We start from the raw sequence: 23,252 nt of genomic DNA on the forward strand, positions 1-23,252 counted from the left end.
GAACTCTTCAGTGTTTTGGGACAGTATTTGAGTGGTCTAAACATAGACATCAAGCAGAAAGCAGAAAGACAATCAGTGCACATGAAAGATAGATTATGTAAGAGTATTTCCTTTATGTGAAAACAAAGAGTGTAAGCGTAAGTAAATAAATCCACAAGATATTTTCCAGCCCACTTTATCCCATATGTTCTTAATCAGCAAGCCCATTAAAATGGTCAGGAGGGCCTACCTAGTGGCATTGTGTGGTCCAGCTTATTCAGTGGTTCTCGGTTGTTTTAATGTGTCAAGAAGTTCCCAAATAGTTTTTTTAATTTGTAATCTCAATATTACTGGAGACTGTAATGGCAGAAATACACTCTAGTTCCATACAGCAGTACAGGATTTTAACACCTTTATTGTGTTTGGAACGTGATGGGCCCCAGAATGGCCAGAGTTGTTGGTGATTTTAGAGCTGTAAAGTATTAAAGCAATTGTTACTCATAAATTGTGAGGTGCTGATCTGTCCTGGTAGGCTGGCCACTCAGTTGTTGTTCTCAAGCAATTACACACCAAAGAACATATGGGAAAAACCTGGAGGGATGGCGTGGAGGTGAGCAGGTGTGATGCCCTGAATCAGGTCAGGCACTTTCAGAACTGTATGTGTCTCTGGCAGAATCCATTTGGGAGGCTCTTGATTGCTGTTCCCACCTCTGGCTTTCTTCATCTGGGTTTGTGTTTCAGTCACGCTGACTGCCAGGTTAGTTATTAGTGGGAACCCATGCTGACTGATGGAGAGGGAGGGAAACAATTTAATTTTTTTTAAGCATTCTTTGAATAAATTACTCCTAGTGCTTAGCAAGCACATTAAAACTTGAGTTAAAATCCATAGTGCCTTGCTCTGCCATTTTAAGCATTTTTTGCTAGTCATTACCAATTCCTTTGCACACAGCCCTAAAGCAGAAGCATGGTTTTCTCTGGAGCTGACATTAGCACTGTTTCATTGGGCTGGCAAAATGCAGTGAGCTAGTGTGTACCCTGGGAGACTGGCTGTTTTCCATTTATTTCACTGCTCTGGAAACAGGCCTAGTTGTAATGGCCTAACATATCTTAAAACAGGGAAATTACTAATTCAAGTCAGTGAGCATATTTTCATTTTAAAAGAGTAACAAATTAAATAAACTCCCTGCATTTTGCATTTGAGACCTCAGTGTTTCATCTGCTGTAATCTAATTCACCCATTCATTTCCTGCACATTCATTTTATCCCATTATTTGAAATTTCCTTTGCTTTTAATCCTGTGTTTTGAAGAGACATAGAGTTACAGCAGAGAATAGATGAGAGAGCAATGGTAAATAAAAGAATAAACATCCCATAATACAGCTTGATGTGTTCCTAATCAATATGCTTATCACAACTGAATTCTTGAAGTTAAACATATAACTCTTCTGCCTCTGGTTCATTAAAACTTCTTTAAAGATAGCTGAAATTGGGCCATGTGTGCAATCCATCAGGTAACTGGTGCTGTTTTATTTTTTTTTAACAGCTATGATGGCTGGAGATAATAAAAAATAATAATAACCCTTCTGAAATGAACCTAGAGATATTTTGAGGTGTTTTCAATCAGTGACACACTCAATCTTATGTAGTGCTGAAAATAGTGATTTGTTTGGTTGGGACAAATTGTGTCATGATTAAAAAGTCCTGGTAATCCAGATCAACCAAGCCCTCCACATGTTAGGGAATGCATCTAGGTCACCTTTCTAACTCCATTTTGCTTGCCTCGATTGGGTCCTCTTTGTCTTGTCATGGGTAATGATGTTGCTTAGCCATTGCCTCCTTTGAGAGTTTCATGTCCATGGGAACCATTGGCAGCTTCTCCGTGTTTTCTAGCATTTGATTAGTTTTCACTGTGTGGCACCCTCAGGCCTGTACAGTTCTGCTCTGAGCCTATCCTGCAGGGAGATGAAATCTGAGTGTCAAGGTGGAGGAAAGGTAGGGTGTATGAATACTCCCTGATGTCTTAGTGCATGGCATTGCATCCCTCTCTGAGTGTAAGCATTTCTGCTGTGTTTGTGTGCACAGATGATGTCCAGAGAGAGAGTTAATGAAAAACAGGCAGTGTGCTGGATTTTCCCACTCTCGCTAATTGCAGCAACCACTCAGGCATATGTATGCAGATATACATTAGGTTTGGGAGCTGGAAACTGTTAATTTATACTCCAGGCAATGAGATTTCCTTCGTCTAACACTATAACTAGTGTATCTGGTTTATTTTTCCAGTGCTCATTCACTGCTCATATTTTATTATTTTTTTTATGAAACAGACCTTATTTTTGCCATGGATTCCAAAGGAACTTCTGGAAAGACAAGGAAAAGAATTAATAAAGCATCGCTTTGGAAATCCATGAATCCCTTTTGTATTGATAAGATTGTTAGGATAAGGTTTCTTGTTTTCTCTTTACTTCTTATACCACCTCTTCTCCCATTTCTGTCCCAGTGGAAAGCCACAAATAGCTGAGTGGTGGTCTAAGCACTAAGGGGAGGAACAGCACTATGAGAAGGAGTAGGGTCAGCATCTGCAGTGATCTTCTGCTTATGGATCACATGCAATGATCCTTTGTAGAGATAATTTCAGCGTCAGCGTGACGTTAGATCATGTCAGTAATCCTGCTGTGAGTCAGCTCTGCTCATTTATCACCATTAAAGTGGTTTTTTTTTTTTTTTTTTTTTGTTTCCCTCTCCACCTCTTGCTGTGGGGTTGAATATTGGAAACACTTCAGGTTAAGGTATTATAGGGTCGTTTCTGGCTATTGACTGTCCTGGGGGCTATTCTGACAGCACAGATCTGCATTCTGCAGCCCCCACATGGCCTTGTTTGGCCTGTGCTGAGTGAGGTTTAATGTGAGGATGATATCTTTCCTGCCACGCTGGGATGGAGAAGTGTTTTTTATCTGTCATTTTTTTCCCTTTGCAGCCACAAGAAAAGGATGAGGAATGAGCAGACCAGGATCCCTTTTCCAAAACAGAGTTCCTTCATGCCTAAATGACAAGACAACAAACCTCACATTCTTGTTTTCCTACTTTTCACAAATGCACGAGCATAACATCTTTCCTGTTGGTTTCAGTGTCCTTTAACAGGACATTTCAATATTTATACAAGGATGAGTGTTCAGAGCTTTCTTCATATTTATTTTCCAGTGAATATACCATACGTTTGTGTTCATGCTTAAATGTTGTGCTCTCTTTAACATATAGGCTCTGGCAAGCTGACTGTAGGATACCATCAGCTAACCATTCAATGTTAGGAAACGGGTCTGAAAATATGAATCATTTCTTCTTTCTTGTCATATGCTAGAACACAGTCCAGGATACGTTTGCATTAGCAGTTGCCATATTGCATTAGAATCTGTGGTAATTAGGTTTTCAGTAGTAGGAACAGGGCAAATGTATGATATAGTTATACAATTAAATGTATTGTCAGAGTGAAAGGATGTGGTGAGGCAGAAACAGGATAATGCAGGCTTTGCTTTGGAAGGAGCAAATGTGAAGAGGTCATGTTAGAGACAGCAGGAAGTTTAAACAGAGTTTAAAGCAGTTGATTGAGGAAACACCATTTCCGCTGTTCTTTCTGGATAAGCAGAGAAGGTTACTTTGCCACGTTACAGGAGGAGGGACGGTGGCAGAGGGTGCTGCTGAAGCACCATAAGCTGGATTAGGGAAGAGAAGTGTCACAGGATCTGGTGTTATGGTAGGTGCGACGTGCTGAGCTGCAGGAGAAATTCCAGCAAGCACATCTGGTCTTGAGAAAGAATTATGGCAGCAACGTGACTCTTAGTAGAGAAGGTCTGGTCCAGATTTGGCACAGTTTCAGTGAAGTTTCTCAGAAAGGACAGATTAAAAAACCAGCAGCTCATTGCTAAGATTTCTAGTATCGTTATGACAGCATATCTACCAGCTTGCAGTTGTCAGCACTGTTTTCCTTTCCCCTGTTCTTACTTCTTTCTTGCCTTCCCCTCACAACAATTGTGGAAAGCTCCTTAAAGTTAATATAAAGTCTGCACTTGGTTTTGTGTGGCCTGTGGATAAGCCTCTTCTCGTGTCATGGTTGATTGCTGATTTCTGAGCCATTCTAGTTCCAGGCAGCACCTATAATTGCATGTTATTATTTAAAAAATGATTATTTTAATTACTTACCAAAAAGGAATGTACTAAAATACTTTGTATTTGTTTGCTTCTTTTAATTGGAGAACTTTTACATACTTTCATGTGTCCGAGTAGGTCTACTCCATCAAGTTCATTCTTTCATCTTGAAGCGACTTGAAGAGACAATATGCAGTTAATGGGACATTTTCTTTGACCTCTAGCTGTAGAGATTTGTTTTTAAATAATATTTGTCGTATTTTTCATAGATGGTGTGACTGATTCAGATTGGATTATTTCATTTGACCCAAACTGGGGCTGTGGTTCGAAGATCCAAGTAATCTGTGGGCAGCCGTTTTTTTTCTTTAATAGCAAACTAATTGGCAGACCAATTAATCTGCTCATCTGTGAAGAGAAAATTTATAGCAATAAGTAGTTCTATTTCCAGAAGTCATTCTCTAAAGTAACATTACAGTGGCCTTGTTTACTTCATGCCCTGCAACATGATCCAGTGCTTCAACAGTAGCACAGGTCAATTAGTGGACAAATTAAGCAATTATTAGCCACTAACAAGGGTGACTGGCATCATTACCCTTCCTGTTTACCAGCAAACTGTTATTTTAATACAAAGATCAACAAATAAATTAGGGCATCTGTTGTATTGCCATGTCTGCCTTGAAGTAAATGATATTAAATGGGCTTTGGTTGCTGCCAAATTCCTAACCCCAGCCTAATGAGATACACTGATATGTCTCTTGCTGATTACAGAAGCTGTAAAATTTAGTTTGTATTGATTTATTAACAAGCCCAAGTTCTCTGGTATGATTTTTTTTTTTTTTTTTAATAGTCTGATATCTGTCTTTTTACTTTAAATGTTATTGATCCAGAGCCCATCAGGTTCCTCTGAAAGACAAAAGTCTATGCTGATTGTATTGATTATTTGGATGCTTACGATAATTTTATGGTGACATTCATGTATGTTTTCATCTGGTGCTTCTCTTGTGCTCCTTGGAGTTGCTTTTCTTCCAGGCTGGATTTCTTTTTGTCAGTTATTTTTAACATTTGCTTTGTATTTCTGTCGTGGGGTAAGTCTTGGTCAGATTTAAGTAATATAGTCTCCGAACTATGCAAGTAGAGTAAGCCATTTCTGACTGGGTGAACATAACTGCGGAATGTTCTAATAGATTGAGGATACGCTGGGAGATGCTGGGTCTGATTTTCTACCAATCTGCTGTGTGTCCAAGATTAGTCTGTTCCCTCTTGTCTACTGTACCTGGTGCAACAGTGTGTTGTGAAGAGCCAGCGTTCACTCATAACATGTTTAGAGCCTTTCATGCTTGGTTAGGGAATAATAATTCACTTTGCAAAGCTGATAACTGCACCTTCTATTGCTGGTTTGCCTTTGCAAGCTCTGTGAGTGTGGGTGCATCAGTAACAGGAGGAAAGCAAGCAGAATCTGGACAAGGCTCTTCCTTGGCGTACCTACAGCCAGAGCAAAAATCTCAGACACTGGGCTCTTGTGCCACCTCCTGAATGAGGGATTCCTGTATTGCTCAGTATGGAGGAGAAGAGGAGGAGACTATATATCTCTGTGTCTACAATTCCTGAAAAGAGATTGTGGTGAGGGGAGCTGCAGGTTGGATACTAGAAAATTAGAAAAGGTCTTTTCCAACCTTAGTGATTCTGTTTCTGGGTGGTTAACTTCCATGTCTTAAAGAGAACACAAACAGCTGTAGGGTTTTCAGTCTAGTTGCAAGCTTTTTAAAATTAAAACCAGCATACTGTCTCTAGAACCCAGGACCTAAGTGGAGGATTGAATCCCTTTCAGTAGGTTTGAACCCTCCTGTTGTGCTAACTATGGGTTATGTTTAGACACTGCCAGAGAATGGTCATGGCAGCAGTTTGACTTATCTAAGCCTTTTATGTTTACATACAGGAAACCTGGTTATTTGGGGTCCAACTGTGTCATTTCTTCTTGTTCTTGCTGTTGTATAATGAGCAAAAGACAGAACACCAGGCCCAATGCAGATCGGTGCTCAATTTCTTTCACTGGGAGGAGATAATTGCAAAAAACATTTCCTGAGCAATATTATTATGTGTATGCTAATTTGCCTCAGATATTCAGGCTTAGTACCTTTTCCTGTGGAAGACCCAGTGGCAGAAAGGGTTTAGTCTTCAGGTTTAGTCGCTAATAGATGAGAAATTTGGTGGTGTTTACAGTCAGATACACCTTGACCACCTTAGGCATTTCAAAAACTTCCTTTTACCCCTTATGCTTCAATAAATTAGAAATAATTCCAATAGGAACATCAGTTTAAATTTATTAATATTTGAAATACAAAGTGGGCCTTATGATTTAGGCCAAATGAATTACCAATATAAAGTGTGACATTTGAATCCTGTTTTTATAGAATGTTTCAACCAAGACATAAGCAAGTGTTTTTAACCTGGCACATATTTGGATTTTAGTTTGTATTTTTCTAGAGATTTTTACTGCATCGTAAGGAATCAAGTTTAAACTCAACTTTCTGAAGTCAGCTAGTTAGCCCATGCCATCTCTTCTGTGCTGAACTATTGCTTGTTATATCTGTTCCCTAGGGCTTTGCCTTGTCCAACATTAAATGTTTCTGATGACGGGGTTCCACTCTTCCCCTAGAGAGATGATTCCACAGTATAATAGAGCTTGCCATTAGTGAAATTTTACTCATAATCAGCCTTAATTTTTCTCTGCTTAATTTTATCCAGTTACTAGAGCATAGTGATTGATTTATTCTGGGGAAATTCAGTAAATTGTTCTTGCTTCACAGGATGGACATTATGATAAATATCAAACTGTCATGACCGATCTGTGGGTGTCCTGAGATTACACAGGAACTCAATTTATCTCGACATTTGTTCCCTGGAAACCATTCCTGTCAGTACCAACTCAGTGGGAGAATAAGCAATGAATGGAACTTCTAGGCTGCCTGCCTCCTGCCCCAGTGCCAACCTTGGAGCAAGGAGAGGATGAATTACTCCCTGAGCGCAAGCTTAGAGACAGGAGCCCTGGTGGGGTCTGGTGCTGGGTGTGCCTGGAGGAAGGATTTTAGGATCTGTCATTTGCCTTGCTGCCACAATAAAGGATCTGCCTTGATGAAGTGGAGTTGCTCCTGGTTTGTATGGGTGTAAAGCAAGTGATGAATCTGACCTTATGAATTCCAAACTGTCAGTCCCACAGTTTTCCCTGTGCCTGGTACAGAGTTGATATAACTCTCCTGAATATAGTAGGATATTTTATACCTCTTCACACATTCAGATGACCTGATCTCTGTGTTGAGGGTAGATCGAGATACCTTCTTGAACAAATTTGAGGCGGTTCAGGTCAACGGATTGCCACTCCTGAACGGAGTGGCATTGCATGCCCATGTACACACATGCTGGTCATGTAAGGTGCTAAGTTTAAACTAGTCATTTGTTCTCAATTTTACCACTTAAGAGGAAAATGTTTGCTGTGATTGAGCTGATGACGAGTAACTTGGCTGGTTCTAATGTAGCAGTCATGCTGTACTTGAGTTATCAAGGTGGGCTAAGGATATTTATTCTTAATGTTGTTATTTCTGGGGATTTTTTTTTTTTTTTTAAGTAAAAAGTGCTGTGTGATTGCCAGTGGCTGGTTATGTTTGAAGCAGAACATTGTGAGGAAGCAAGAGAAATGATCATTTTAATCTTTTATATGTGAGTTTTCAGATAGATACCTGGAAATTATTGATGCTATAAACCACTCTCTTCAAGTTCATCTTTTGTTTTTCTCAGGTATAATTGATTTCCTTGTGAGCCAGCATCCTGTTGCAAAAGTACTGAGAGACCACCTGGTGTTCAAGATTGCACCTATGCTCAATCCTGATGGAGTATACCTAGGAAATTACAGGTATGATATGGAGAATTAATCTCTATATTGTTATATCTACTTTATACACCCTGTTCTTTTTTGTCACCAAATGGCTTATTTTCATTCCTTTCTTTTAAACTGGAGGTTCCCATGTGTCTGTAAAGCTTCCTGAAATTCGCATTGAGGAAGGGGACACAGTGGCAAATTTGTTTTCATCAAGGGGTAGACAGAAACTCCCCAAGATAGAAGAGTATCTGCTCTGCAAGCCTCCTTTATGTATGGGAGCTGAAGTCAGCATGGAGCTAGACCTCAGCTATGTTTTATAAACACATTCATTATGCTGCTCATCCGTATCTCTGTAAATGTGTCAGTCAATCACAATTTCCTTCAACTACCCAGATCATCCATTAAAGTCACAGATTTCAATCTATTATTGTATTGTAGTAGATAGTGATACATAGAATGGAATAATCACCCACCCTATGCTAATTTTGCTTCATTTTAGTATTTGAATTACTGCTTTACCTCCTCCTCCATTGAGAACATACCCAGATAATCTTTTGTTTTCCCTAAAATTGTTTGTTCCTTATGCATTTATTTACAAAATAGATGTGCTGCTGGAGGTGATAATGAAAAGCAGTTGATAAGCTGATGATTAGTTTGTGGGGGCAATTACATCTACCACATAGTTCTCTGGAGAAGCCCTTGAGAATTGTAATATAGTGTATGCGGTTTTGCTTACAGTGCAAGACTAAATAACACTATACTCTGAAGCCAGGCTACTTTAAGGTTTGATCTAATTAGGTTTTGCGTTGCTAAGCAGAATAAGACTAGATTATTGTGTGGATGGGGAGACCACTGAGGAAGAAGATAGAAATTGCAGAGTTTGGTGCTGCTGGCTCTGCTTTTTGTTTTCAGGCATGATTCTCAGTCCGCCTGTGCTTTGTTGCTTCCTAAACTGAAGTAGTAGGAGACTGCTTGGGTAATTTCACCACATTTACGCAAGTTTTGTATGTGAAACTTCCAAGGGCAAACAGTCACCCTCCAGCTACACCGATACTCACTCAGCTCAGCTAATCTGAAAGCAGAGAGCAATATTGCAGCAGTGGTGTCTCACAGCACCAGGAATTTATTGTAATGGCTGTGTCGCCATATAGGAATGGCTCTACAATCTGATACTACATTATCTTGTTGCAGGTGCCCTGCACCTAGGCAAGTCCAGTTGCAATTAAGTAGCTTTCTTTTCCTGCCATAAATTCACCTGCCCTGTAGGTTTTTCTCCTGCATTGTTATTTATACCCTTTGAGAGGCATGCAGCTTTAGACATGCATATGGCTCATAACCTGGGAACCCAGGTATTACAAAAGGGCAAGTGAATTCATCTGGAATTGCTGAGCCTGGTATTATACTATTGTTTTAGCCTTTCATGATATGCAGAATTTTCAGCCCTCCTGAACTAAAAGGACTTTTAATGAGGTAGCTGGAAAAGCATTTGATTTCCTTGCAATTCTTCACTTTATTTACAAAAGGCCTAATGTAACTAATAAGTTAAAAATGAGGGTAATAAGCAAAATACTACCTATTATCTTGAGAAGAATATTAAAAAGCCTAGTAATGTGCCGGCGTTGTAGTTAACTAGTGCTGAGTGAATAATTTACAGCAAACACTTTATTTCCTGCTCATACAAAATCCACAAGCACATCAGAATTTATTTGCTTGAATTTGCTGGATGAATTTAAAGGAAAGAAAAAATCTCTAAGGATCAATTGCTAGTATTTGAAAATTTAACTCTTTGGCTTCTCCGTGATTGACTAGATAAGTCTGTTTTATCTCTTTTGGTCTTTGTTCGGATTAGCACATAAATAGAACTTTCAGAAATCTTCAACGTGGCATGGTATAACACAGAGGTATCAGCTGGGGGCAACCCTCTTTGGCTTGCAAACAAGGTCTGTGGTGCCATAGGCAGCAAGAGCATTTCTAGTCATTTGAACTTCTCTTTCCTGTTATCTCCCTCTCTCTCAAAGCAGCAGCTACTGACTATTTCTTTGGTTCACTGGAGGTGCGCGTTCAGAGCTATGCAAGTTAAGATAATGAAATGGGTAATTAAACCTCACGCTTGAGTTTGTAAACTCATCCTCTGCCATGGGGAGAAATTTTGTTTTAACCCCAGCGCTATACAGCTTTATACGGTTGGCAAAGTACGCTGTCAGATGGACTTTGCTGTCCTCTGAAATCCCAAGTGCAGTGAGCACTGTTAAAAGTCTGTGTCAGCAGTTCTTGTAGAGTGGATGAGATGTACTAGTTCTCATGTTCTGCTTACACATTTGCACAGGTAATATGGTAACATTTGGTTGATGGGGTTTTCTTCGTTGTTGCTTTCGGAGGTGAAGGACTCTTGTGGATGGTGTGTCCCTGTGCAATTCTCTGAAATATTTTTTTTTCCTTTGTTCTGAGTTGCTTGTGAACTAAGGTCTAGGAGTTTAAGCCAAAACTGGAACAATAATACCAATAATTGTCTATTATCTATAAATTGTTGCTCATTCTCAAGGGAACAGACCAAATAGGTTGTGATTCTATAGGGGCTTTCTTGTGGTGAAATGTTCATAACCAGCAACAAGTGAGTTTAATATCATGGCTATAAAACATGACTGCTCGCAGCACAGAAATACCTGTGAGGAATGTTGTTTCTATGTTGCACGTACTTTGAGGGGGCTCTAAAAGAAACCATCATGGGACTGAATGTCAATTCCTTTGTTATCCGGTTTAATGCAAAAAAAAAAAAAGATTGCTAAACTTTACTGATGTATTCAAGTATGTGCAAGTGTTTGGAAAGTATACTGGTGGGCCCCATACAGTTGGGAACAAAAAGCCAAGGGTCATTCCTAGCTAAAACAGTAGCTCTTTAGCATGACTGTCCCTCTGTTCTGGCAGGTGATTGGTCCACAGCTCTCAACAAAAGTGAAAGACCCTTTTTGATGAGGATGGGGCATAACTTTTTTTTTTTTTTTTTTTTCATCAGTGAAAAGATCATGGCGAAAATAAGTATATTTGTGTGCTTTTCCATCCCTCTCTGATGAATTAAACTGTGAAACAATTTCAGAAAGCAAAGGAATACTGCTGTTGAGAAGAGAGATTTCTTGACTTTTCTCTACTTGTGCTATAGCATTATCATCTTCTGAATCTATTACCATCCCCAGGGAGGTGGAGTTAGACTAAGAAAAAAATGTGTTCTTGCTTTAAAAGTCGTGCATCCCCAGGCTTGGCCTGAACTTTCCTTTATCGAGAGCTTGTTCTTAAGCTGGCATTCTGCAGTTAAATGCTGAAATGTGTCCCTGCAGGCAAGATGACTGTACCACACTGTCTTAGATTAGTTCCAATTTGTCAGTCTCACCTTCCAGAGATGAAACCCCATACTAGCACCAAAAGGGATGTATTTCTTAGTCTGGGCAGATCTTCACTGAGATGTCTCAGAAATGCCATGACAAGGTGCTTGAAATATCCTGTTTTCTGAAGGCTTTGTTGTGTGACCCACTAATGCTCCCTTCCTTAATGTTTCTGCATTGCCTTTGATGTTTTAGCTGTAGCAGTGCCACCCTTCTCTAAATTAAAGCCATGAATTAGCTGAAATGTTCTAATACGTCATCAATAGGGTTGATGGTAGAAGAAGGTACAATCCTTCTGTCTTGATTGTAGGGGCTTCAAGAGTTTGTGTGGATGGGGGAAGAGGGCACATGCCAGTTCTGATCCTTTCTTGTTTCACTGTCAGGTATGATGGTTCTAAAGCCAATAAAGTCTCCTACTTGCTTGTGTGAGGGTTCAACAAAACAATTTGTTGGTTGGAAAGGAGGCCAACCCTACTGAGATTGGAAAGCCAAATTCACTGTAGGTGGTGGGAGAGTTCATACGTAAATGAGAGCTGTTTTGTCATGAAATGTTTTGGATAAATGGCATATTTTAGCCCTGGAAATATGGTTTTGTAAAAACTTGAAACTGCTTGCAGAAGTGGGCTGAATTTGACAGTTTGTTCTGTGTGGGGGAAAAAAAGTGAGAAAGGAAGGCTTAAAGAAACAAACTGATTAGTTTTAGCATTTTCTAGGAAAAATCTTTTGTTTATTTAATACTGGCATGATCTGCTTAAAAACTCTTTTGGTAAGATCCCTATTGAAGAGTCTGAAATAAAATGAGAAACTTTGCTTCAGATCAAATTAAATACTTCAGATTGATCCTACAAAGGTTTTTTGTGAACTTTATTTCTGTGACTAACAGTCCAAGTGAAACATTGATGTTCACATGTAATGGCTGAAGGGTCATTTGACAGTAAAAGCATAAGAAGATTTTATCTAAAACGTCTTAGCTTTGAATTAGAACTAGATCTTGTAACATTGGGTGACTGTCTTTGGTCTTTGATATTAACACTTTCAGATTATATATATATATACCCACATACATAATTGTTCACTGTTCACAGTGGCTGGATATGCCATGTCATCATACTATATCACTTGACTTCTTGCGAGACATGGCTGTTCGTGTGCATGTTGACATTTGCCTAACATCTCTTGATTATTTTTCATGTGTTTTTTTTTTCATGGGAAAGGTTTTTTTTTCCTACCTTCATTTCATGAATGTGAAACACATGCATTGCTTTGAATTGAAAAACTGAGTATCTATCTCAGATGACAAGATGGAGCTCTCGATGGAGTTTATTTTTCCTAATTAGATGTTTGTCATTGTGTATTCTATATAACAGCATATAAGTAAACAATCATGGGCCTTTTGAATAAATTTATTGGTTTTATTTATGTTACTGGGCATAAAAAAATCTATAATTACCAGGTACAGCCGCACTATAACTGGTATTTAATGACAATTACTTTTTGTTACCATAGAAATGAGTCCAAAGTAGTTACCTATAATTTCTCATTCCCAAACCTCACACATGTTGTATTGCAGTATTACCATAGTAATTGCCTATTAGTCATCATAAAATAAGCAGTTACCCAGAAGATATCAGGATAGTGTGAAATTTCTCATCTCCTTCAAAACTTGCAGCACATGCCGCTTCTCGTCTGCCTTCAGTGGGATTTTGCTTGAGTGACAAAAATGTTGGTGGTACATTAACTCAAGGGATGAAAGGATGTGATTGAGAGAGAATTATACTCTAAAAATACACTGCTGGGAAAAATATGTTCCGTACCCTGAAAATATAAGACTGTGTCGTATTATTTAAAAGAAAAAAAAGAGGCATTTTTCAACCCCATGAGATGGAGATTTGTTCCTCGCTATGAGTTTTCTCTGTTTTTTTGTTTGTTTGATTTTAATCCTCCTGTGACCAAACCAGAGGTTATGTATCTGCAAGGGTCTGTGAGAACAGCCGTGCTGCATCAACCTCACAAGTTCGGTTTCCACCAGTGCAGCAGTGGATGGTGCCAAGGGAAAGGTTAGAGCAGGAGATGCTTATAGTGTTCTTTGTCACGTGTACTTTCACAGCTTCCCATACTTTTCCTTTTCCTGAGCTGATGGGATTTCTCTTTCATTATTCCATCTCTCTAGTACCTGTCCAGTTGAGCTCAGATAAGGGAAGGGCTGGCACTTGTTCTCTTCTGGCTCAAGGCTGTTCAGCTTCTGCCCCATTGTGGGAAGCACTGCCTACATGAGGCTGCTGTCAGCTTCACCCACTACTCAGTGGCCTCTCTTTCTCTTTGCTTTTGTTCTTAACTTAGATTGCAGATTGCTCAGGGCAGTGAGCTGCTTTCTCTACCTGCCTATGTCACATTTAGCATCAGCCATTTCTTTGCATCACCTTCTTCATTATGGAGGTGGGAGGGGATGAGGCATGGCAGAAGAGAAAGCTTTCCCTCCCCCAGCTTCTGCTCAAAATTAAGGAATGTTCAGAAATGGTCTGTGCTGTCCTTCTCCCTGGTCATTGGGATCTATTGTGGATTTTCCAGAATGTGCTGAGTTGGGGACATGGAAAGCAGAGTCTGAAGTGGTTCCTCAGTTGTGATCAGGTGTGCTTTAGGCATCAGCACTGGAAAAGTCCAGGAAGGCAAAGCAAGCAGTGAAGATTTTCTCTTCACAGCACTGTTGTTCCTCTCTTGCTTTAATGCTTTCTTTCCACTGTGGTTCTTATTGCCCCAAATGCTAGAGTCATAAAACAGTGATCGTGGTTACTGGCTTTGGTCACTATTAATTTAAACAAACAAACAACAAAAAAAGTTTCCTTTTGTTTAAAAATAAAATAAAATAAAAAGTGGTCATCTTTTATCTTAAAACAAATACCAGGTTTGCAGGAGGGTTCCTATCTACTGCCATTGAAAATGCTCTTTATATTGATGTGGTAACTGCTCATTTAAACCATATTACAGCTCCTGAGTATTTTTCAGTTGCTATTGATGTGACAAATTCTCTTGCACAGAGGACTGCACCAATCAATAGAGTCAGTGTATGTGCTTTAACAACAAAACCACTTGCCTTGGGGTTCCAGTTGAATCTGAACCTTTTAGTAGCATTAAATAAAGCTATATTTATTTTGCTTTTGGTACAGGAAAAAAAAAGACCTAATTTAATACAACTTGTTGCAAGGGCTTGAAGGCAGCATTATGGGACCAGTTTCACATGTGATGAATACGCAACTAGTGTTGGAGCTGCTATTTTGTTGTTATAAGCAAACCCTTCTCTTTTAGCTAGATTGATCAGGGACTACAGAGTAGCTTTTTATTTTTACGGAAGCAGGGAGAGAAGTCATAATGAGAAATATTGAAATCATAGCATTTTTATATCTGCCATTATTCCACTGAGAATGAGACATGATGTCCTTAAAGAGACAGGGCTATTTATTTTCCATTTAAATAGGACCATTTGTGATTATTACCTTTGAGCCGTTATGCAGAGGATAAGCACCCAACTCATGAATCCCAGCCAAGTGAATCGAAGTTTTGTACCCGAGTGCCATTTATGTCTGTGTGTTGCTGTAGGAGCCCATTCTTGACCTTCACTGAATTCATTTTTGCATATCTTTCTCTTATAGAATATATTTGCAATAAATAGGGGTGTTAATGTCAATTCAGATTAAATGCCCATTTCTTTTCCTGCTCTCCTGAATAGCTAATCTTAGATCTGAATGATCTTATTTGGATTCCTTTGCTCTACTTTCAGCTGTAAAACCAACTAATGTTGGACTTCCTTCTCTTTCTCTGTCCTTTGTCTAGCTTGTGTATCTGAATGGTGATTTGAGTTCTTGCTCATAGTAGCGAACAAATGAGGGAAGTCACTAGTGTTAGAGATGTTTTGTTGTTTTTTTAATCTGCAAAAGACTTGCAGTTAACTTCAGCCTATTTACAGTGGATCTGTGCTTTGGTTTCCCTAGCTGCAATTTAGGAATAAATTAGGTCTGATACACAAGGTTAGCTGTGGACCTTACAATTATTAGTGTGTGGTTAAATAACATTGCATTCATTCCTTTGCTTTGAGGCACTATATAGGTACCAAGCAATATTGCTTAGAAAAACGACATCTTTAAATATACCTATGCAATCAAAACTGTGTTTTGTTTTATTTCTGATTTTGCAAGTGAGAGGAGGCCAGAAACACGTTGAGCTGATCACTATCTCGTGTTGTATCAAGCTGAGCTCTACCTTTTGAACAGCAGTTGCCAGGCCATCCTCAGTGGCTTTCAGACTGAAGGGCTGCTCTGAAAGCCTGTTTGCTGGACACACGAAGTTATTGCTGTGACACTACCTAAGAAGTATGCCATGTATTTACAAGTGCCATCTGCTGGTATGGTTTCCTGAGCTATTTCCAGAGGCAGGTGTAAGACATGCCTTCCTTCTAACAGCCTTTTTTTTAATCAGCAATCTGCAGGCATCTGCCTGCTTACGTGGGACACAGCTAGCTTCTAACTTGAATTGCACCTTGCATTTACACCAGAAATCCTCCTGCTCTAGCAGGTGTCTCTGCAGCAGCTGTGGGCTGATGTTGCATATGTTGAAATGTTTGTGTGGGAAATGTTTGCATAGGTGCTAGCAGTGGGGATCCAGCTTCCCAGTCCCAAGGCTTTGTCTCCTTTTTCCCCCCATATTACATTAATGTACTGCTGCTTTGCTGAAGATCTGGTTCAGGAAGGGGCTCTTGAACACCTACAGCCCTACAGATAGCCAGGCTGTATGTGGGGATTCAAGATGTTCTTGTGCTATCAGGGCTACTGAGACTGTTGTACTCTCACTAGATGGCTGCCTCCTTCCCTCACTTTGAGAGGATTCTGTCTAGCATGGAACAACTTGGCTATACTCTCCTGGCTCTGGAGGGGTTCCTAGATGCTGCTGTCTGTTGGTCCAGGGGACACAACCAGGCTACTGTCATATTTTAGCTTTACTAGGGTACATTTGATTGATGGTTCATGCCAAAAAGATTTTTCTTTGCAAAAAGTAACAGAAAAATGTAAACTGCAAAATATTTTCCTGTAGAAATGACCAATTTGAGGTCAAATTTTGCATTAATGAGGTCACCTGCTGTTCATTCCAGGGAACAACTTAGAGAGATAACGTGGAGGGGGTTTTGTTTTCTATCCATAAGCATAGGAACACCCAGCATGTACTTAGCTTGTATCCTATTTTTGGATTCTTTCACCGCAGGTAGTATCTTAAAAACTTTCTCACCGTGTCCATTCTGCACTTCTCCTTATTTAATCAGCATCTGATTACCAAGACCTACAGATTTTTCTGCCACTTTTAAGGCAAAGCAGCTGATGAAAAAACTGATAAAAAAGAGGTCTCTATTTACAGAAGATCAGCAGCAGCCACTGATCCCTCTCAGGGCCTCTGAAAAGCTCCTTGCTTCTGGTCAGTATTTATGATGTGACACAAGCAAAGTGTTTAGTGCTCACCTTCAGCTTATGGTGAAAGTATTTCTCACATATCAATGGAGATGTTGTGTATTCCTTTTCCATCTGCTGCTGTGTGGGTAGTGAGGGGGAAATCCCGTCCAAATTACTAGGGAAACAATAGCAGCCTAAGGGAATGTTTGTTTAAGTTGCTTTTTGTTGTTTTCTTTTCGCTGTGGCAGCTGCTCAGTTGTTTTTGTTGTTGTTGCTGTTTTAAATGGTGGCACTTAAAATGATGGCAGCTTGCTGTATAATTTATGATATTAGACCTAAGGGCAGTGTCATATAACATGAAAAAAAAAATCCTGAGACAAATCTAAATAATAAACATCCATTATCTAAAACAATATGGTTTTATTAAACCAGCATTCAATAACCTAATGATGTGCATCACTTCTGGGGAGTGTAAAGGGGCAGATGCCTTTACGCATCTTGGCTAGCATGCTGACTTGCAGAATCCCTAATCTTGGTGACACAGAGGAGCCTTGTTTTGATCCTTTCCAGTAACGGATCTCAGTAGTTTGGTTTTGTGATGTATCACTTCTACACAGGAGAAAGGAAGCCTTTTTGCTTATGCTAATTCACATAGGTGAAGTCTCTCAGAAGATGAACTATGTGTTAAATCTTAGAAGGAGTTTTCAAGGTGTTTGTCTGAAAACACAGGTTATGTCTGTAAAAGAAACTTTTTTCTGTAGCTGCTAGTACACAAATCTTTGTTGCTGGAATAGATAGTGATTGGAGACTGCTGTTTTATAGCTGATTTAAGCTAAGAAGAGTGTGATCTGGCAGTTCAGCTCTGTTCCCTCCTGGCCACGCATCTCTGCCATCTCCTTTGTGCCACAACTTGTGCTTGTGTGGCAGTGCTATGAGCCAGAAAAGGATTGATCCTGTAGAAATCCAGGTTGGTTTTCACTTGGCTTGCACAGCCAGGAAAATGGGACCACAGGAATGGGACCATAGGAATGAGCAGTGACAGATCTCTTCTATTGATGGTTTGGGTGTAATGCACTTAATGTTCTGAAGCTGGAGGCTGAGATGTTGGTAGCTGTTGTGCAGTTATTCCAGACACCCTAGAAAAGAAGGACGGGATGACCACTGATTTCCTGAGTGCTGTTGGTACATTCATGGACAACTTTGCCTTTACTATCTCTTCCTTAGGTTTATCATTTGCTAGTAGGTGCAAATGGTTATTTTTACTGCCCACTCAGGGGCTTCATGGAGTCAGAGGCTGGAGATGAGTTGTTTCCGTACAGCTGTTATGTCCTGTTGCGTATGTGGTGGAAAAGTGTCCACGAAATCCCTTTCTTTCTCCACCCCCTTAAAATACAGCAGCCAACATAATGGTGCTGATGTGGCAGCGGGAGCAATTAATCTCATAGCAGATTACCTTTTGCCTGCTGCCTCTGGCACCAGGCAGAGGGGGGATGTCAGGATGCCCTAGGAGGAGGTGTATGTGACATCTGATTGACAGCTGATGGCTCTGCCTGGTTGGTGCCTGGGAGCTGGAGGAAGAATGCTGACATGGATGGGTTGTGGTCAGGAAAGGGATGGATGTGACATTTGTGGACACACAGTGCTGAATCACGCAGGCAGTATCCACCTCTGCCAGTGTGAGTGGGATAGGTATTCTGCCTCTTCTTCCCCTCCCAGACTGGAAAGGATGTATATTAATAGAAGTATACGTGACTTAATGTGCAGCTACTCAGTGTTAACCCATGTCCCCAGGGAAGAGAAGTGCTTATTTCAGGTTGTGCAGATCATAAGCCTGCTGTCTTGTGTGGTGCATGTGCTCTGAATGCTAATGCTCTTTTTCCCTTTTCTTTACTGACACAGCCATTGAGCTGATGAATTGTATAGATTATACAATGATAATGGATGGGGAAGGGGAATAGTAAATCCTGCCTGTTTGTAGAGAACAGCTGGATTCCTAATAACACTGGAATGCTGTTATGGTGGGGGAGGTTTAGTTGCCCCCTCCCTTTCATCGCTGCCATTCAGACATCCCAGTGTTTGCATAAGGATGAAGCTTTCCAGCACCCTGAGGCTAATGTAGCAGTTATCCTGGGAGTCTGCCAGCTCTGTTGGATCTAGGAAGAGTCTCAACTTCTCCATGGTGCCTCTGTGTGATGCCTTTGGGAAGAAAGGAAAATAAGAGGCCTTGTATTTGATCTCCAAGTAACAGCTGGGTGAGGGAATGGTTTCTCCTTGTAAACTAGCCCAGTCCCTAGTTGAGAAGTGGGCTGAGCTCTGATCTGATCCTGTGCAAGGCAGCAAGTAATCTGCATTATGGAAAGTCTTAGGGCAAGATTGAGTTGGGAATTTCAAGATCTGCAAGAAGGATGATGCAGAAGTGTGCAAAACTTCCAATATTTTGTATTATTATTAATAATAATACAAAATAATAATAATAATGTATTATTAATAATAAGAACAAGCTAGCAAAGGAGACTGAATGTTCAGATGATTGATAAGACTGTGGTGTTCACCAAAAACCACAATCCTTTTCTGCTAGATGCTGTACAAGCACATCATAAATGATCCTCACTTTCCCAAAGTGCTTTCAGAGCTAAAAGTGTGGCGCAGCAGGTGTACAAGGCAATCAAGTGAACTGTTATAGCAAGGGAAGACAAAGTGCTAAATATAATCGGATGAATAATTGTAGGGCTTTTTCTCTTTTTTTTTGTGATTATTTTTTTTCCTCCCTCCCCTCTGGTCAATGGCAGGAAACACAATAGATAACTGTACAATCAGGATAAGTAATCTTCATATATCAATGGATAGTAGGGCTTCTCTAGATTTAGTGAAGCTGGAGAAGGGACTTTCAGTGGCAAAATATATTTTGCAAAGGGAGGTTGAACCAAAAGGTGCATTTCTTCAAAATGGATTACGTCTAGATGTTCCTCTGTTCTCCCTTTTTACACTGCTTGGGCATCTCCTAGTGCAAGCATTATTTCAATTCTAGCTCTAGGATTTTTGCTGTTCTATTGCAGCTGAGCAACGCTATGGTTCTACTCATTTTTTTGCACCTGGATTAAATCACCATTTTGTGCAGCTGGAGGTAGTTTTGTTCAGTAGGTTTTGGAAATTCACAGGTGTTTAAGGCCAGCGCTTTTGGCAGCGCTGGCTAGTGAGGAAGCTTACACAGTGCTTCAAAGCGTGTTTATGCAAAGCAACCAATTCCATGTAAGCCCTCCCAGCAAGTTTTGCACCCTAGTGGTTGTCCATGGGTAGATCTTCTGTCTGCTCTTCCAAGACTGAAAAGAATCAAATGACAAACTGCCAGTCTTTCTCCTTCGCTTTCTGGTATGCCCTTGTAAATCTGTATGTCTTCAGCAGCTAAAATCTTTGTTGTTGTTTGTTTTTAATTCTTCCAGTAGAGTTTACTTTTACTTCTGGTGTTGACACGACAGGAGAAACTAATGGCCACGTAGGCTTGCTCTTGACATCTTTATCTTGCTGATGCTATACTAACTAGTGCAAGAGAAAAACAGGTTGCACCCAGGAGATACACACCGTTATATTGGTATAAGTGAGAAGCAAACACAATCCTAGCAGACAGTTCTTATTCCTTACATTGGTCACCCTTTCAATTACAGATCTGATCTGCTAAAGTCTTGTCATTCTTATTCTAGTTTCTGTTAATGAAATGCATTTAACTGTCAGCTCTTGTTAACAGTAACAATACAGTAGAAGATTCATAAATTCCCATGGAATTCAAATGACTGCTACTTTAGAGTAACTCAGTCAAGTCCTTTTTCATCTTGAAGTTGCAGGAGAGATAACCTCAGCTGGCTTGATCCAACCAACCTGGATATTTCAAGCAATGAATTTATCTCAGACTTATGTCTGATTCCTGTCTGAAATAATCTAGATCAGTATTCTAAGAACTCTGGGTTTTTCAGGTCCATGTCATCATTGTTGATTGGTTATTTTTGTGAATGGGCAATGCTTCAAGGGAGATATCTGTGCGTGTAAATCAAGAAAGATGATTAGTTAGCCACTTTTTAGCTTTCAAATGTAGGTTTATCAAAACACTGTTTACTGAAGATGGAATTCTTTTGCAAGAAGCATGTATACCTGATGATCTCTTGGTCTTCATTAGATACCTGAATGAAAAAAGTTAGACACGCTGTCTACTTAAATCATTTAATCCAACACAAGTATCCTACAGGTTAAAGTTCTGGAGACAATTCGTTCCTTTCAAATGACAGTTCTATTAGAATCAGTAGGAGCTGGAGGCTCTTTGTTTCAACTGTCCAGTGCAGAGGGCTTTAAGCTTTGATACCATGTGAGCTTAGTAGGATACAGAAGAAACATCACAGGAATAGAACTTCATAATCCATTTAATTTTTGCTGGTACTTTCCTGAAAACTCGTATTAAATAGAAGGTCTTAGTTTTAGGGTATAAGCATTTTAATTTGTAGTTGTACAAGGTCCACAGAAGCAGGATGCAGGTCAGCTTTGGCCATTTTGATCATTGCTATAATGATCAGAACAGATTTGTACCCACCATTCCTGAATGGCTACTTAGACATGGAGTTTTGTTTTAGCAGTCAGATAAGGAGTAATAAACAAACAAAACCTTTTTTCTCTTTTTAATTGAAAACATACACTCTCTAACCTATAATATAAAAGCGGTAGTGGGAATGACTAATTGAGTTGAAAGCAGGCCATGAATAAGTGTTGGCATGAACAAAGTAAATACTATAAATGTGTTCTTTATAAATGGATCTCCCAGATACTCTACACCTTTTTTGTTTAGTGCTGGAAACAATTCTGTATTTTCCCTATATCTAGGGACAAAAACTGTGTTAAAATCTGAACTCTTGAATAGACTCAATCTGACTTTGACCAGTTGTCCAAAGTAAAGCCTGGGTTTAGTTTTGTCAGGGGAATATTTTGTAGTTGGTCATCTTAATTAAAATGGTCACCTGAACTACTCCATGTATGTGTTTATGCTACTATTTAATTATCTAAAGACAAGTTTTCTTACAAATTAGAACTGTTGCCAACTATAAATTGAAAAAACATATGGTAGAGATGCCAAACAGTCATCTCCATGGTTGGAACTATTACAATATAACTGGTTGATTAGGAGCTTTATTTTATTCCACTCCATGTTTCTGAAACATTACTTCAAGAAAATGGCAAAGGATGAATGAGCATCATTGCTCTTTATATGCACCTGTGCCTTTTTGACTATGTCTTGATAGAGCAGGATGATGCAAACAGCCAACTGGGCAGTGCAGTTCCGCTTGTGAAGAAAGCCTTGGATTTGGAAGCTGGAGCTCAGGTCTTCATAAGCAGAGGGTGGTTCTCAGGTGCCATGGTTTTAGTTTTTGACAGTGAGATATGTCAAATGATTCTGGGATCCAGATGAGGAGTGTTTAGCTTTTTTTTTGTTTTGTTTTTAATTCAAGACTCTCTGTAGCACATCTTGAGATCAAGCACCTAAATAGCTGATTGTGAAATTTTTAGCTTTGGAGTTGGAATTGTAGCTTCTCAATGGTGCTTTGTAAAGACTCTACAGTTAGTTAAGATAAATGGATTTTCATATCTATGGGGCTTTCTCTTTTGATTCCTATTTTACTGCTCATTTCATTTAGATGCACGTGTATTGGTGGCCTGGTACATGCTTCTTGGTGGGATTTCTCATCTCCTGCAGGCCAGACACCCAGTTCTGCTGCATAAAGGTTGGTAATGGCTTGGCTTCCTAACACAGCTGCTGCCATCCGATTTTGTTCCTTTGTGTGAATGAGTCCAATAGGACAAGCAAGCCTAAACCAGCTGCAAGTAAAATTTCCCTGGGGATTGCCTGCAGGCATAAGTGCATCAGTGTTGAGACTGGAGCAGCTGCCTCTGTCCTGTTAGCTAAGGATGTGTTTTGGGGCTGGATGAGACATCTTGGGATACATGGCATATGAGGAATGAAATTTGGAGGAGAGCATCCAGCTGCATGACAGCATTATGCCTTAATGTACTTTGTTTTTTTCTCTTTTTCTTGAGACTGTTGAACTTATCCAGAGCTTGGAATCCTGAGCTTCTCTATCTGCTTTAAAAAAAAAGAAAAGAAAAGAGAAGAAAAGAAAAAAAAAGAAAAGAGAAGAGAAGAGAAGAAAAGAAAAGAGAAGAAAAGAAAAGAAAAGAAAAGAAAAGAAAAGAAAAGAAAAGAAAAGAAAAGAAAAGAAAAGAAAAGAAAAGAAAAGAAAAGAAAAGAAAAGAAAAGAAAAGAAAAGAAAAGAAATCTTTGGCAAATATCATTGCAGATGTTTCCCTTTGTTAAATATTTTGTTTAATCAGTGGAAGGTTGCTTCTGAACTATCATTAAAGATTACCAACTAGTAAAGGGCTTTCTGTTAAAGGGCACAATTGGATAATGCCCTT

General features: G+C 39.6%; 1 protein-coding gene across 1 annotated transcript in view; it reads left to right on the forward strand.

The window, feature by feature from the left end:
* The window catches only part of LOC306946966 (BEN domain-containing protein 5-like), a gene marked incomplete at both ends in the record, with an annotated part of 850,824 nt that overhangs the window by 662,776 nt on the left and 164,796 nt on the right, over positions 1–23,252 (forward strand). Inside the window, one exon of the mRNA XM_079536119.1 lies at positions 7,912–8,026. Within this exon, the coding sequence (XP_079392245.1) occupies positions 7,912–8,026 (115 nt within the window). The remainder of the gene's footprint in view (positions 1–7,911; positions 8,027–23,252) is intronic.

Source organism: Tetrao urogallus (assembly GCF_951394365.1).
Source record: "Tetrao urogallus genome assembly, chromosome: 5".
Classification (NCBI taxonomy): domain Eukaryota; kingdom Metazoa; phylum Chordata; class Aves; order Galliformes; family Phasianidae; genus Tetrao; species Tetrao urogallus.